Consider the following 17837-nt stretch of genomic DNA (forward strand, 5'->3'; position numbering starts at 1 on the left):
CACTGGCCTCTCTGTTTTAAGTGCTATGAAAAACATGCCATTGCCAGAAATAAAAAATAGCGTATTATATATTTGTATTTTGAAGCCACAATGTTATTTAACAGTACGTGCAGTTCATTTGTTTCTCAGCACACATAGTAAGTGAACAATAACAGCAGCAGCACCACCACAGTTAATGCACCCTCATACAGTATATCGGGTTTAAACGTTTCGGGAAATGAAGTAGCAAATACAAATTACAATTGTCTCCAACCAGGAATTATCCTGCAGACTTTCATAACTCAATGTGGGACAACGAATGTGGCTGTCCCTGCGTGCCACTGGACGATTTATCATCGAAGGATTTCGTGATACATCTTCAGCTTTAGTGTGCAATGCACGTATATTTTTCAACAGTAAAAAATATAATTACCCATTTCGAGTTAATAATTAATTTTAAACGCCTTCTAAAAAAATCGGCTGAGTGTAGAACAACACATGGTGATTAGTGAAACAAGTTGTGAGGCGGTCTTAATTGGGTCACATTGTCGACCCTTATCACCCAAACATTTACTTAAAAAAGTGGTGTGCATGATATTCAGAACCAAAATAACTTCTCATGTTAAAATGTACTCCCACTCCCTTGCATAAATTATCTTAAGTATAGGCAGGATTAACGTTGATTGATTATCGGTGTTATTCATCTGTATATTTAAATTTCCAATAAAACAGCACTACAAATTTAAACATGCCGGAATATGTAAATCGGTAAACCAAAAATAGCGTACATTTTTACACTTCAACAACAATTTAAACTTGCTGAAATAATATAAAATTATGATATATTTTTTCAAACAATAAAATTAAGATTCATGTTTTCATGTTTCCGCTATTTAACCATCTAAATAAATGCAACATATATCAAGATGTATTTTCCTTTAAATTAGAATACTAAAATTAATAATTAACAAGCACTGATAGAAAGCAATTTGTTCGATGTTTACGTTTGTTTAATTAAAGTGTCCCGTGAAGTAATTCAGTTGCCGTGTGCAATTTTAATATTTCCTTTAAATCAACGCTTGCTCTTAATTGCGTCGAGGTATCTGGCTTCCCCCATGACCCCCAACCTGGCAGCACCGCGGCGTCTCCCTTCTCACACGGAACAACAACAACAGAACGACGCAAACGCAGGTGAATAAGTCCCCCACCTCCCCCCCCCCCCCCCGAGTATCTCCCACGGATTTGACTATTACGGTGTAAAAAAAAATTGACAGAACCAATGGCATCCCGTCTACACGTAAATTGCATCAATGCCCCTTGATTGAATGTTGCAAAAACAGATGCATTTTTGTGCTTCTTGTAAATGAGGCCGTGAGACTTCTGCGTTTTTGATTAAAAAAAAAACGCTCGCAAAAAAAAACGTGAACCAGGCACAGCGGGAATTAAGATGAGGTGAGGTGCTCTCTTAAACCTTGCTTTGGTCAGTTGTATCATGGAGCTAGGGCAATGAAGACATGGTCCTAAAGCATACAGTTGCAGCAGTGAACAGCAAATTCTCAAGCAAACGTACTGCAACTACTACAACCCTGCCTTTGGAATTCACACAGGTCATAGATGGCTTCTGTCTGTCCAGTAGTTATAGGTTAATCAGGTCATACAGCTTGGTCAACAGTATCTGTGCAGTTGAAACCAATAAAAAATAAGCACGTTTCAAACGCTGACACTGAAACACATTAATGCCAGCTAAAGGTAAGGGTGCAGCCCTTCAGTGCCTTCCTCACATCGACTGCTGCCAGAAAGGCCTCCACTCGAGAGATCTTGTGAGAGGTCCCCTCTCTCTGGGGTATTCGGCCTACTCTTCCACCGCTGGTCAGACATCTTGTAGGAGATAGGAGTGTATCCACATTTCCCCAACACACACGACCGACTAAGTGTGTATCTCTCTCTCTCATCATCACGGTGGCTAGGAGATGTTAACTACCTCGTCTGGTATGCAGGAGATCGTGGGTTCGAATCCCGACCCCTGACACCTGCTGCTGTATATTTGGAGTTTGCATCTCTCTCTCCCCGTGGTCGCGTGGATTTTTCTCCGGGTCCTCCGGTTTATATCCTCCACATTTAGAATCAATGTGGCGTTCAAAGTATTTGTCCGCCATACATTCCACATGCACGTACACACAAGCACGTTGAGCTCCTCGCGCGCCATCCAGTGAGGCCAACCGTGACAATCGCTGGGATCATCATTTGCTGTGGGAAGGTCGCTTCTGGAGAAAACAACAACAGCAACAACAAAAAAAACCCGGCTATGTAGCAATAATCATCGTGCCAAGAAGTGTTGTTCCGTTACTTTGAGAGGCGTGAGCACACCTGGACATCTCGGGTTGGTGCAGTTGGCAGGCTCCTTGTCGCCGCCCTGGCACAGGAGGCCGCCGTGGAAGGGGCCCCAGCACTTGCGCTGTCGCCACCGCAGACCACTGCCACAGGTGGCGGAGCACTCCCCCCATGCCGCCCACACGCCCCAGCGGCCGTCCACTGTCGCCAACAGCAACAGCAGAAGCATCAGCGGCAGCATCAGCAGCAGCGGCAACAGTAGCAACAGCAGCATCAGTAGCAACAGCAATGGCAGCAGGAGCATCAGCGGCAGCATCAGCGGCAACAGTAGCAACAGCAGCAGCAATAAAAGGAGCAACAGCAGCATCAGTAGCAGCAGCAGTGGCAACAGGAGCATCAGCAGCAGCAAAAGCAGCAACAGCAGCATCAGTAGCATCAGCAGTGGCAACAGGAGCATCAGCAGCAGCAAAAGGAGCAACAGCAGCATCAGTAGCATCAGCAGTGGCAACAGGAGCATCAGCAGCAGCAAACGCAGCAATAGCAACAACAACAGCAACAACAACAGTAGCAACAGCAGCAGCAGCAGACACTATTCTCAAAGAGTTCACCGAGCACGCCGTTAGTGCTGAACATCACTTTCATTTTGTGGGAATCTATCAAACGTACGTTACCTCATATATATTTCAATATTCATATCGTGAGCAATTTGTATGGAAAACATTCGCTGTGTACAGATCCAGGCTTGCAGACTCCAGTAATGCGTTGGAAGTGCGCGGTTAACGCGTGCAACGCGTGCAATCCAAACGTGTCCCCGATCGAGGCGTCGGAGCCTCGTCTGGAGCACCAAGCGCGGGATTGGATGTCGCGATGTTTACGGACGGCAAAACAGCGAGGCCCGAGAGATTGGGAATCATTCTGGCAAAAAAAAAAACCCCAAAAGGTGTGATGCATACCCTGTCCCCTTGGGAACAAGAGACAGCACCGCATTTGAAAGACACACATCGATGCAAGCGGTGCACGGAACCATCAATGTTTAATCCGCTGTCTCAGAGCTACACGGATTTTTAATGTAACACGCTGCGGCAGACCTCATCGCCACGTTACCACCCCTCGCTCCAAAATTGCCTATCGTAAATTTTAGCTCTTAGCTGGTTATAAATAAATGGCCGCTACCAATGTTTACCATTGCATAACGGTCAGGCTTAGTTAAAACAAGGGGTTTTAACATTAAACAAAAACTGTCATTGCAACCTTTTAACTGCGACATACTGTTTGCCTGCTGCTCATATTTACTCTCGTTTACATATTCTGAAAGGAGTCCGACAAATTATTAGTATAACGGTGTCTGTATTAAGATCAAAGCCGAGTAATTGAGAAAGCACAAGACTCACACTAATGAACCATGCCTTTGGGTCAATACTTGGTTGCATATCTGCAATGCTGACATTTACGCTTTTTCTGTACATCAATGCTGAAGACACACAGCTTCCAATAATTAGATGTGCTTAGTTTATGTTCTGGGGTGGGGATATTGTGGGGTTTTTGGATTTGCACATCCTTTGCCTAGGTATCTTTTTTTCTTCCATGCTAAAAATACGACCATGCCAATGTTCAATTTTAAATGATGAAAACGCGTTGCGAAGATACACGCAGTGTTACAAATATATCTTATTTCCATGCAAGCAAATTGTGCATGTAAGAATACAAATTTTGACATCATTTCCACCTCTTCTGTCTTCCCGCAGATTTAGACATTTTCCAAAATCCAAGTCAGAGTGATTTTTTTCTCCAAACGCGCATTGAGGCACTGATTATTTCCAATTGACAGCCTTGAGCCAGTGGTGGAAATTCCTCATTCATCTGAATGGGGCGAGTGTTATCTGTAAAAACAACCACTATTGGCTTCCCCTCAAACCAGTACAGTACTTATTATTATTGACCCTGGAGGGGATGATGGGCCGAGTCAACCTCCAGAAAGGATTTCAAACTTATCGCGACCTTCTGATTGCGGGCTGCTCGAGTAAAGGGCACTGTCCTTCACGGAGTGGGCATGCGGTGGTGCTTGGGTGGGTGAAGGCGCACCTGGGCAGGGGTTGTTGTCGCACCGCCTGTTCTCGGTCCCGGGACCCACGCACTCCGTGCCTCCGTAGATGGGCCCCACGCACTCGCGGCTCCTCTGCTGCGTGCCGTTCTCGCACGTCACGGAGCAGGTGCTCCACTTGGACCAGTCTGCCCACTGCCCATCTACTGTGGCACCACACGGCATCGCGGTCGGGGGTCGCGCGCACACGCGAGGTAGGCTGCCGTGGCACTCCAGTCTAGGGCGTGCGTGCGTGCGTGCCTACGTTGGATGCCTTTCGCACCTCTGCTTAGCACGGTTGGCTGCGTGCGGTGTGAAAGAAGTTCAACATGCACTCGTACTATGGGACCTTTTTGCCAGAATAAAAAATGATTAAAAGATTGGTTTTACTCTTACTGGCAATAAAACGGGAGGTGTTAAGTTGTTCAAGCACCAAATAGATATATTTTGCAAGGCATCAAGTCTGCATTAACCACACACTTGTGGCAAAATATGTACACAAACATGCTCTGGTAATGCATGCATTGTCTTTTGCCGCAAGGATGTACCTTAATGCAGACTTAATGCCTTGCAAAAGGTATGTATTTGGCGTTTGATGATCTAAACTCCTGTTTTATTTCCAGCAAGGGTAAAACCTATTCTCATTCTTTTTCATCATAGACACATGCGCACAGCCATGCGCCCCCATTTTGCACAGAACACGGCGGGGTTGTGTATTGTTCAAGGGAAAACTTTGTAATGCTTTCATTTAACTTTTTATTCGCAGTGAGGAGCGCTGTTGTTCAATTTATATTGGTTGGAAAATGGTGACCAGGGAGGAAAACGTGATGTAATTAATTAGGAAAGGCCTAACAACTAAAGTCAATGATACATGAACATGAACACTCTGAGGCACATTAGTCAAACAAATGATAAGATGGAGAATTGTGCAATGTTAGATTTACATTTTACAGCATAATCATAAGCACTCCGTTGCGTGCCTGCACATCTTGTGGGATAGAGTGATGTTTTCTGTCATTGATAAGAAAAATATATTCTATCTCGCCTACAGAGATAGCGTATGTCCGACAGAGTCAAGAAAAAGATACGCATGTGGAAAAAAAAACAATTTTGGCTCCCACCAGCACAATCCTTTAAAAATTTGTATTTGGCTGGCTTCAGCAACAGCTGGCTCGATGACCTGCCCGGCATGTCACGGGGAGGACGAACTATTTTTATTTGCATTCTCTGAAGAATATCCGCGAGCAACAATATGCGAGTACCTATAAATGGGCATCAGTTGAACAATCATTTTAAATTAGAGTGGGCAAATGTGATACAGTTGACGCTGAAGATGCACAAAAATACCACTATTCTGTGACTGGATAAAACGGCGTCGTGGTTCCCAGAGAGCCTTTGTCGGTGGGAACTTCCTTCCCGTCTCTGTGCTTGTAGCCTCACCGTCCCGCAACAACCAAACAATCCCCAAAAGCCGACCGCTACCAAAACCTACCCCGCCAATTTCCAGAGCTAATGCGCCTGAGCACATATGCGCCTTGGGGCACAATTACACTTAACAGTTATTTTAAATAACTCATAAAAAAAAACACTCAACGCTTGGGAAAATGCCTAATGAGCTATGAAATATAACTGCCACGCATATGTATCCGACGAAATGTTAACACGCTGATGCGTCTGCAACACGGGTTATGGGCATGCACTTGGAGAAGTGTTCGCTGGAGGAGAACAGCGGAGGCCCTGGGACTGAGCCGCGCTACGGGAGCTCGCCTCCGTGGAGCGCCCTACAATGTGTACGCAAACGTTTCGTGGCCGTTGCAACTGTAAACCGCAACACACACACACGCGCACAAGGACCGCTAAATGCCAAAGTGCACTCTCAATGCGACTGTAAAAAGTACATATGTTGGCAACAGAGAGGAACAGATAAAGCCATTAAGAGCAAATTGCAAAGATCTTGCTTGTCAGATACATCATGTCAAAATACACTTTAATCAAACCTGCCCTGGTAATAAAATAAATATATTGAGCTTCATCTCACAACCCCTGTGTTTCGCACATGGTGCACATGACTACAGTTTCTATTCCGACAGACACAATAACTTTTTACATGATTGCCGCTTCGAACCAATGCCATTAACTTCGTTTTGTGAAAGCTCACTTGAAGGCTCAGTCCCTGACCCAGTGTGGGCCGCCAAATGACTACAATGCCCCAACAAAGATTGTCAGGAGCAAACCTGCATCATCCACATATTTCAGGAGCCCGAGTAACGATTCTCCATAAACTGTTGTGAAGCTGACTATTGATGAAAAAACACAGCTGCGTACAAAATATATTGAAGTGGTAACATCCTAAGCTATTAATGCAAACAAAAAATACAAAGATCTCCCGTATAGCCTTAACAGACTGTCGTGGCAAGTGCTGTTAGCGAGCACCTATGGAGGCCGGCACGGCACAAGGAGGGGGTTGGCCAACACCATGCCCGGCCCCCTTTGCCTCCACAGTTGCGATGTTTACACACCGCCAACAGGTACTCATTTGAGGCCGAGTCGACCTAGGGGAGGCCCAGTACCGGTTCAGACTATCGCCACTGATGTTGGCCGTGAGCGGGAATGGAACTCGGGTCACATACACACGCGCGCTCGTACATCCGGCACGGTAGTGCAATCTTCCGTGGCTCCCACACACCGCCTCTCCCTGATCCTCGCTTGTGCGGTCCATTTCCTCGCGTTCACTCAGGCAGAGCGTGGGGGGCTCTCGACTCTACCCACAACAACCACCGTTTGGCAGTCTGATCGCGTCGATCTGCATGGCGGTGGAAAACGTTGGAAGGTTCTCCCTCCCATTTGCCTCACCCCCCCCCAAAAGAAAAGCTGCTCTGTCCTTGCAAATGCTACCCCCGCCCGACCTACAACGTCGTTGTCGTCGGAGAATGATTCCCGCAAACGCGGAAATAATTTGCGTGGCCCTCGAGGTGAGGCGGGGAGGGGGGGGAGTATTTTCTGAAGAATTCCCACCTTCCAGATAAAAGGGGAAAAACGTATTCTCAATTCCCACCTTTACTGTTTTTAAGGCAGTACTCATGGTTGTGATAGCTAGCATTCTTTTTTGTTTGTTGTTGGGGGCTATCTGATCATTATTCTTGGTGCCCCGAGAGAAAATATTCCATTAACCATGAGCGCGTGAATAAAATGTATCTAAATTAACATAACTTTTAAGCAGCCTGCATATTATCCGTTCAACTGGCTATAAATTATGAAAACAGTGCTGCGTAAGCATATATTTGAAGTGCAAATCTATTTTGAACAATATTTATGTATACCAAAACTTTGAGATTGTTATGCTTGTATTCTCCTTTGTTTATCTAAAACCATTAACGCAGCTGTGCGAGTCCAGCTACATGCAGATGTACAGATGCCTGCAAGTTGATAAGACAGAAAAAAATACTATATTAAATAAACAAACAGTCCAATAGGTGAAGATGCTGCTCTACAATTGCTGGCCCCCGCCACTGGTGGCAAAAAAGGGCCTTAACTACAGTAGAGGGGGCTCTAGAGAGCCCCTATATAGGGTAATTGGCCTACTCTTCTATGCTGGCCAGAGGTTTTAGAAGAGGTGGGAGTACCTATACTTTACCCCACCATAACGACTGTGATGATACCCATTTGTACAGCTGGGTGGACAGAGGCTGTGAGGGGGATTTGAGAAACTTGCCCCATTGTTTCAACTGCCGCGCCAGGAGATGGGATCGGACCCACACGTTCGATTAGCTACGTATGGTTGGCTATGTATGGTGCGAAATAAGTTCAACATACATACACACACTCTGGATTGGAAGTGCAATGTGCTGATGGTTCCACCACGGCACGTGTACTCTATTCAGAAACATATAATGTCATGACCCTTGAGTTAAATAGATAGTAATAGAACATTTTATTTGGTGGGGTAAAGTGTGGGTATTCTTACTTCTTCCAAGACTTCTGGCCAGTGGAAAAAAAACAATGGCAGAATACTCTCTAGCTGGGCCTCTGGAGCTCCCTCTAACAATGGAGGCCTTGCCATCAGTGGCATCAGCCAGACATTGCAGGGCTGCAACTGCATCTCGACCACCTTTTATAACTACCTCCCCGGGTATGTAGGAGGGTCTAGGTTTGATCCCGACCTTGTCACCGCCTGTATATTTGGAGTTTGCGTGTTCTCTCTCCCCATGGTCTCGTGGATTGGTATCCTCCCGTTTTCCCTCCACGTTTAGAATCGACGTACGTTTCGAGTATGTATGTTGAAATTTGTTGGCACTGTACGTAGCCAACTGTACTGACTGGAGGTGCAGGGAAACGACAACAAACTAAATACAAAAACAATTTTAAAGAATTTAGTTTTCAATCTTGATAATAAAAAAATGCGCAGCTTCAGTGGCTTCCTAATATCGGAAGGAAGGTCATCGAGATGGCCACGCAAGCGCATCCGAAAGCATGCAATGCAGTGATCGTCATTGTTCGATGGCTGCTATAAATTTCCACATAAGCCACTTCGTTGAGCTATTATTTGTGGCCAAGTTGCTTCTGAAAAAAATATATATATAGCTCAGTGGGCCTTACCAGGTAAAATAAAAATAGGTTAGCGACCCCACCACCAGACTATCCAGATTATATCTTCGGCAAAAATGACGAGCAGTGCTTAACCGGATCCACACAGTCGACCGTGGGATGTGGTTACCTAAAAGCATTTGTGGAAAAATCAAGACTCTCACTGTGTGCGTCTACAAACTCCAACCCATGGACCATGTGACTTCGCACTGCCCCAAATATACACGTGAATGCAGTGGGTGGGTGCATCTGCAATTCACTACTCTCAGACAACGTGGTTGATTGGCTAAGTCACTCGGACCGGAATCTATGACAGTTGCTTTTTATGGGCCATTCAAAACAAGAAGACCATAACTTAGGCAGACTGATGAATAACAAATATTTGGGTTAGGCCACATCATGTTCTGACCAGTTTCATTATTAAGAACCTCCACCACCCGATACAGCCAAACAAATTGAATTGTCAAGCGTACAAGAGTTTAACGCACCAATTATTTTGAAACTACGTCAGAATTTATATATATAGGATGTCAGAATAAACGTGTCACCTAACCCGGCTTCTTAAATAGGTGTCATCACATCTTAGGATCAACCAATCAAATTAAAATTAGATGTTAACCATTTCCAATTAATTTATACTCATAGAACTGTAAAAATAATCCATGCTTCAAGTTTCCTGGCTGGCTGCTGGCTGGGCTCTTCTAACCTCCAATTCGGGGCTGCTGCGCGCTGTTGCCATCGAATTTATCTGGGTAACTGGTTAAAGGGGATTTTCCGTGTAACAAATGAAAATTGAATTGAATTAAAACGGTGGAAGAAGTTTGGAGGACAAAGAATCGACAGTAACACCGAAGGGATGAGAGAAACTGATACACAATACCAACAAGGCTCACTTAAAATTGTTAAAACTTTCGATGTGTGCTCCTGTTAAATACTCCTTTCGGCAGAATATTATTTATATCTGACAAAGAATTTAAAATAACCTAAAAATACAAAGCATAATGGCATGTTATTACTTTTAGTGCTCCAAGCACGGGAGGTTTGTGGGAAGAGCACGTAAGGCGATGACAACTGTGTCTTATTTTCCGTGGCGGAGAAGTGGCTTCCGGACTAATCTGATTCTTAATTTCATGGCAGACTCACGATGCAAAACGCTGAGACATGTGGGGTGCTCACCAGGGCAGAGGGCGATGTTGCAAACCTTGGTCTGGTTGTAGGGCCCCTCGCAGGAGCTCCCCCCGTGCTGGGGGACGGAGCAGTGGCGCATGCGAGTGCGCAGGCCCCGGCCACACGTGTAGGAGCAAAGGGACCACGGGGACCACTCCCCCCACACTCCGTGCACTGCCACACACGAACCCACACACAAGGACCACTCGCACACACTCTGTGTACTGTGATACACGCACACACAGGGGCCACCCACACACACTTTGTGCACTGACACACACGAACCCACACACAAGGACCACTCCCCCCACACTCCGTGCACTGCCACACACGAACCCACGCACAAGGACCACTCGCACACACTCTGTGTACTGACACACACACAGGGGCCACTCACACACACACTCTGTGTACTGACACACACGAACCCACACACAAGGACCACTCACACACACTCTGTGTACTGCCACACACGAACCCACACACAAGGACCACTCGCACACACTCCGTGTACTGACACACACACAGGGACCACTCCCCCCACACTCCGTGCACTGCCACACACGAACCCACACACAAGGACCACTCGCACACACTCCGTGTACTGTGATACACGCACACACAGGGGCCACCCACACACACTCTGTGCACTGACACACACGAACCCACACACAAGGACCACTCGCACACACTTTGTGCACTGACACACACGAACCCACACACAAGGACCACTCGCACACACTCTGTGCACTGACACACACGAACCCACACACAAGGACCACTCGCACACACTCCGTGTACTGACACACACACAGGGGCCACTCACACACACTCTGTGCACTGCCACACACGAACCCACACACAAGAACCACTCCCCCCACACTCTGTGTACTGACACACGTGCACACACAGGGATCACTCACCCACACACTCTGTGTACTGACACACACATACGGGGACCACTCACACACACTCTGTGTACTGCGATACACGCACACACAGGGATCACTCACTCACACACTCCGTGCACTGACACACTCAGGGTCAACCTCCATCAGCACATTTCACTGCAGACAAATAATCCGACTGCTACATGAATGGTAGTGCACTCAGACCCCAGACATAGCACTATCCGCCACAGCAATCAGTTATATTTGGAGCAGAGTAAGATTAAGTTGGGAATGAATCACGGGACTTCAGAATATATTTTAGTTAAGAACAGCACCACAATTACATGCTGAAAAAATATGTATATTCACCTCCGACGGGATATTTTTTTTCCACTGGTAATTAATTCAGCCATAATTGACTTGCAAAAAAGTTGTATTTCTTGGAAAATGCTAATTAAGTTTTACAATGAGCACTCACCAAGTCATCATACCGAATCATTAATCTGTATTTAGATTGCAGGAGGGGGAATCGGATGAGCTATGAAGCTCTTTTAACACAGATGTCCAGTAGGGGAGGCTCAGCAACAAACAATATAAAACAAACGATAATGTATACGAGACAAATGGTAAACAAGTCTCTAAATATAAATAAATACATTTGTGAAATAAGTACAATTTGTCAAGACTGGGCAAAAGGCGGCAAAAACAACAACGGTCCCAGACCGCACCGACACAGCAACACAGCAGTCCCTCAACAGAATGGCACATTAAACCATTGAGCAATGAATGAGAACACCTGCGGTGATCACGGTCCGCGTGTCCCGCTGAGTACGCGCCGCTCACCGGGACACACGGAGGAGCTGTCGCAGACGCGGATCTCGCGGAGTGGCCCAGAGCACGCGGCAGATTTGGACGACGCGAGGCAGACACGGGCCCGCACCTGGGAGCCCTCGCCGCACGACGAGGAGCACACGCTCCACTCGGACCACTCCTCTCCTGCGCCCGCGACACCTGCGCCGAGACAAATGCAAAGATCCCGCCGTGTAGGCTCAACGGAATGTCGGGGCGAGCGCTGTCAGCGAGTAGCACCTGTGAAGGCCCGGCACGGCACACGAGGTGGTTGGTGGCAGGCCCCACGCCCGGCTGGCCCTTGTCTTCCAAGTGGTGACGTTTAAACACCACACCAGGTACTCATTTGAGGCTGAGTCGACCTAGGGGAGCCCCATGACAGGTTCAGATAACTATCATCACTGGCGTTGGCCATGAGCGGAAATCGAACTCGGGGTAGCCGGGTTCGCTACACCAGCGCCTCCCCACCACTTGCACCACACGCAGCGCCATAGGAGATTAATCGCCTGATCCTGTGGAAGCTTGGGTATCTATATTGTATGTATTTGTGCATGTTGAACTTATTTCGCGCCGTACGGAGCCAACCGTGCTATAGGAAGCCACTCGAGCTATGTACTTTTAAATCATCTTGATTGAAAACGAATTTCTTTAGAACTGCCTGTTGTGTTGAGTTTGCTGTCCTTCACCCGCACCTACGATTAGCACGGTTGGCTACGTACGGCGCGAACGAAGTTCAACATACACAGAGGACTCCCGTGCGGACTTGAGGGCACGAACGTTCGCACGCCCTGACACGGAAACATTGCCGAGGGATACTGCCCTGGCTTGCAACTGAGAGTTCGCCGGTTCGATCTCCTGGTGCGGCAGTCGAAATCATATCTTACGTAAATTATATCTTACATCCCCCACCCCTCCACCGCAGCTATCCACTAGGCAATACTGTATACAATGGGCACACCATAGTTAGTTGATTGGTAGGTCACGTGTGGTGGGGTAAAGTGTGAGTACTCCCACCGCTTCCAAGACATCTGGCCAGGCGTGGAAGAGTAGGCCAAGTACTCTTTAGAGCTCCCTCTAGTGGAGGCCCTGCTGCTGCAGCAGTCGTGTGAGGAATACGTTTCAGAGCTGCACATTTACCGACATCACGAACACTGTCTCTTTACCTCAAAGACTAAGCCTGTAATGATTCACCCTCTAGCGTTTCGGGGGATTTAAATTCAATGAAATAATAATATTTTCGTCTGGTTTTTAATATCACATTTATGTTATTTGTTGTTTTTTTGTCTCCCTCGTTTGTAATGTTTTGTTCACTCCATTAGCCTCAAGGTAGGATTTATACAAATTCCATGCGAAGATGCAGTTATCATGAACCTAAGAACCATAATATTTGTTTTATTTGACCAGGTAAGGCCCGATGAGCTATACAATATAGCTGTTTTTCAGAAGCGACCTGGCTATCACAAATGATAGCTCAACGAAGGGGCTCATCGTGTGGAAACTCATAGCAGCAGCCAAATACTGTGAGTGCGTGTTTATGAACGTGACGGGAAAAAACGGGAGAACCCGGAGAAAAATCCACGCGACCACGGGGAGAGAGAAACGCAGACTCCAAATATACAGCAGCAGCAGGCGTCGGGGTCGGGATCGAACCCACGACCTCCTGTATACCGGGCGAGATAGTTGACATCTCGTCTGTGTGAGCTACGTCCGCACGTCTTGTTCAACGCATTTGTGTTTCGGAATGGGATGAAAGGAAAACAATTGTAACGTAAAATACACGAAAAGTGTTCCAGTTTGTGCCTTCTGCCAGGTTCTTGTTAAAGTATATAAAAAAAAATCAATTAACATAAATACACGAAAAGTGTGCAGGGAATGTCAAGACAAAACCACCCATTACAGCAAACATTCCCTTGAAAGCCCATCAGTTTTTTTTTACATTTATTTTTAATTTACAAAAACTATCGCGCAATTGGCGTCCATGTAGTCACGCCACAAAATAATGAAATGTAGAGCTGTCACCGCTAACAATGGTCCCAGCAGAATTATTTCATCAGGCCTTTCTATCATGTGCTCTGCATGGCAATTAAAACGATTTTTTTTCGTATTATATATTTTGCGAGAGCTGTAATAAGCACAGTTTTAATCATAAGTGTATGCATGTGTAACTAATTTCGCAGCGTACGTAGCCAACCGTGCTAATCGGAGGAGCGGGGAAGCACAACAAAGTAAACACAGAAAGCAGTTCTAAAGAAGTTAGTTCTCACTTTAGAGAAATGAGTTTTCCATTGCGAGTCATTTCCTGGCTTCAAACCCAGGATCTCGGCAGTGCTGGGTCGGTGCTCCAGTGCGTAATTCGTCCTCTGTGCCCCTCAAACCACCTCATTTATCATTTTCAATCATGAAATCTATTCTCCGCAGGGCCGTCATTAGGGCCTTCATTGGGACGCTGATGGAGAGTCCTACAGCCGCTTGTGAGATCTCTATTGCAGCTCGTTACCTCGCCGCGCTTGGTGATGCGGCGCAGCTTGTATTCCTGGAAGAGTTAAAAAATTAAATCGTCTGGGCCCACATCTCGTGGTCAAGGTAGGTCACTCACGTTAAGCCCCCTCCCCCCCCCATGCCCCGCTACTGCAAGGGGATATGAGGGCGAGCGCTCAATTCGCTGCCGTCATTTATGATCGGTGTGAAAATGTATTAAATATTAATGAAGACTGCTCGCTCGCACGCACGCATGGGCAATATGGCTTCGAGGCGACTGTGGCGGCCCGGAGCTCGATTCTACCCTCGGCTGAGCCCAGGATGCGGTGCGGATAGAGTCCTGGGGCACCAGGGCGTGAAAGGAGAGCAAAACCCTCGAGACCGTGGGCATCGCTCTCCCGTCTCTGCTCGGGGAGAGTGAGACCTCGCCCAAACCCGTTGCTCGCTCGCATTATCATCAAAGCCCCGCTGTGAGCATAGAGATGAAAAAGGAGGCAGCCCCATGCAATTGCTTCTCCAGACCACTGCTGGCAGACGGGCCCTCCACGAAAGTAGAACTCTGGAGAGCTTCCGTCGAGGGTATTTGGCCTACTCTTTCACACTGGCCAGACATCTAGAAGTGGGAGTGCCCACACTTTGCTGCACCACGCCGCGGCCTGCCGATACATTGTGGTGTCTCCGTTTATACTGCTGGGTGTTTAAGAAGCCGTCCCAATGCTTCAACTGCCGCGCCAGGAGATCGAATCTCAGCAGGAATTGGTATTACAGTATTGATATATTGTGTTCGCGGGCTGCCACTGTCCGCAGCGTCTGACGTGCTGCTAACGAACATACGGGGCGATACGGAGGGGGATACATGCCAGCCCCGATGTAATTCATCATCAGAGGAGTTCCCCCCGCCACCATTCAATCACCAACGTGAGCTCACCAAAACGCACGCTTTATATTCCGCTCTGCCTGATTGCCGCCCGTATTTGGGTTTGGTGCCATTTGGCTTTCGCCAAGTAGCAACAACGGAGGAACGATGTCCAGCCGGTTAATTAAAAGAAACGACTTTGCCCAATGAGCACGCTTGCCGTTAAGAGGGGGAAAAAAGAGTTATCCCTAAATCACTCGGCTAAGACCTCACTTTTCAACCGCACCAACCGTGACGGAAGGCAGCATTGACGCAGTGTCCATCGCAGCAGTCACGATGGAAATCCAACAGCTGCGGACATTTTTTACTTCATTGTTCACGTGCAGATGGGTAGTCTACCAAAACAACAAGAAGAGGATTTATTTTTTTCGAATTCTGTAAAGTAAAAAAAAAACTCAACATTTCAAGAGCCTCAATGCACTGTGATGAATACGAGAGGGTAGTGGTCCATGATACATAACTATCACGAAGCAGCCGTCTTTAAAGAGCCGCAAGGGGCTCCTGATCCACAGGTTGTCAACCCCTGTCCACGTGTGATCGCGCTGAACGCACGCTGCAGAGGGCGGATCAGGGTCCGGGAGTTTCACTGCATTCTGTTTACTCCGTTCTTACTCCGTCTCGTGCGGTCGCTCCGGGGGGGATCGCGAGGCCGAGCCGCGGAGCCGCCGGCTGGGCCCCCGTGAGGGGCCTGCGCGGGGCCGCTCTGTGAGACTCCTGCCACCGCCTGTCTTCCTTGCCCTGGGGGTGTTTCGCAGCAGTCTCTTCATTTCGTTCTTACTCCGTCTCGGTGGCTGGGAGATGTTAACTCTCTCGCTTCCTATGCAGGAGGTTGTGGTGTTCGATCCCGACTCCTCAGGCCCGTTGTATATTTGGAGTTCGCGGTGTCTCTCCTCTGCCCGTGGTCGCGTGGATTTTTCTTCGGGTCCTCCGGTGTTTTACCTCCACATTTAGAATCAGCATCGCGCGTTTAGAGTATTTGGCTGTTACTATATATTTCCACGAGATAAGCCACACTTCGTGGGCCCTTCCTGGTAAATTACAAAAGTTTCGTTTACATTTTAGTTTAGTCTCTTCCCGTGTTCTCTGCATTGAATGCATACAGTGGGAAACGTTCAAAATTGCACGGTCAGAGCCACTCTTCCCACAAGTAACTATGACTCTTCCACCACACAAAAAAATAGCACACCAAAGGGCCCGCATATGTGATGACGTTGATTCAATAGTTTCAAACAGCCTCTCTCCTGAAAATATAAAAACTCATCGCCAACTCAATAATTATTTTGTAAAGTATTTCCTTCTATTCTATTTAGGATTCATATAGCGCCGCTTCCAGGAGACTGGCTAGAGTAGTCTCCCTGGCTCACCAAAAGATTTTTTTTTCCCCTGCAAATGCAATTCATTCCACGTCGGTAGAGCATCAGCGTCTAGTTTAAAGTGCACTTTCACCATATTGCGATCGAAACGTCGTGGGTTTTTTGCTTTTAATTTAGATTTTTGTTTTCTATCTACGTGACTTTACCGAAAGAACCAAGAATATGAATTCCTGCAGTCACGAGAGTTTAAAGTCTAAATTTTCACTTTTACCATTTCGTTGTTTTCAAAAATGAAAAATGATAACCATTCCGATCGTATTCCCATAATAATTACATGTCTAACAGATGTAATTCAGAAGACACCCAATTTTTGTGTAACACTTCCATGTTTTTGTTCATTCATCAAGATAACAGCTGCAGGTCTCGTGCAGCGATCCGGAAATCCGACTCTCAATGTTGATCGAGCCGGTGTACCAAAAAAATATATATATAAAATAAACACAGCATGTGTGATAAAATGGATCCCTTCTTTCCTCTAGGCCATCTATAAGAGTCTGCAATAATCATCAAACCTCCACAAGCTGTCACCTCAATGGCAATATTAGGCATCCTGGGCAGTCATTACAGGCTGTCAGTCCTCCTTTGATCCCACCGAATGCCTTTCTCCCACACACTACGAGTGCCGTCTTCAATCCACTTGTCATTGTCTTTAATTAAGCCATGCTCGTGCTCCGCTGATTAATGTGGATGCGTTTCATCATTTGTTAACTCTCATTCTACGTGACTTAAAGCTTTTGTGACTGCAGAAATGTATATTCTTGGGTCTTTTGGTAAAGTCACGTAGATAGGTTCAAAGAAAATATCTCATTCTACTATGGTGTATTTTTTTCCAATTAAACTGGTTACGCTCTACATCACATCGGCTTCACACAAAGGGTTAATGTAAGGTAAAATCATCAACTTATGTGCATTTTCTCTTCACGGTGGAACATCCATATCACTGTATATGATATAATCTTCGTCCTGACCATTGTATAGAAACTACACCATGATAATTCAGTGTTGCAGCTGAAAATGTTGTAAACTGCTTTTAAATTCATAATAAAGGTGTTTGGGTTAGATCGCGTTATTTATAAATAACGCAATCTAACCCAAAAACCTTTATTATGAATAATATTGGTCGCGAAAGCCTACATGTTAAACTGCTTTTAAATTGATGTTAAACATTGGAAGTACAGGGTTTTTGAAAA

At 46.4% G+C, this 17837-nt stretch overlaps 1 protein-coding gene across 13 annotated transcripts in view; it reads right to left on the reverse strand.

Annotated features, from left to right (window-relative positions):
• The window catches only part of LOC116939852 (adhesion G protein-coupled receptor B1-like), a 218573-nt gene that overhangs the window by 111875 nt on the left and 88861 nt on the right, over positions 1–17837 (reverse strand). For 12 of the 13 annotated variants that reach the window (XM_032948762.2, XM_076065261.1, XM_076065259.1 and 9 more), the window contains 4 exons: positions 11875–12042; positions 10151–10315; positions 4393–4557; positions 2347–2511 (listed from right to left, as the gene is read on the reverse strand). In XM_032948762.2, the coding sequence (XP_032804653.2) occupies positions 2347–2511; positions 4393–4557; positions 10151–10315; positions 11875–12042 (663 nt within the window). The remainder of the gene's footprint in view (positions 1–2346; positions 2512–4392; positions 4558–10150; positions 10316–11874; positions 12043–17837) is intronic. The other variant, XM_076065256.1, reaches the window with a different exon arrangement.

The sequence above is a fragment of the Petromyzon marinus genome, chromosome 7 (assembly GCF_048934315.1).
Source record: "Petromyzon marinus isolate PM22_M1 ecotype Great Lakes invasive population chromosome 7, UKy_Petmar_22M1.pri1.0, whole genome shotgun sequence".
Taxonomy (NCBI): domain Eukaryota; kingdom Metazoa; phylum Chordata; class Hyperoartia; order Petromyzontiformes; family Petromyzontidae; genus Petromyzon; species Petromyzon marinus.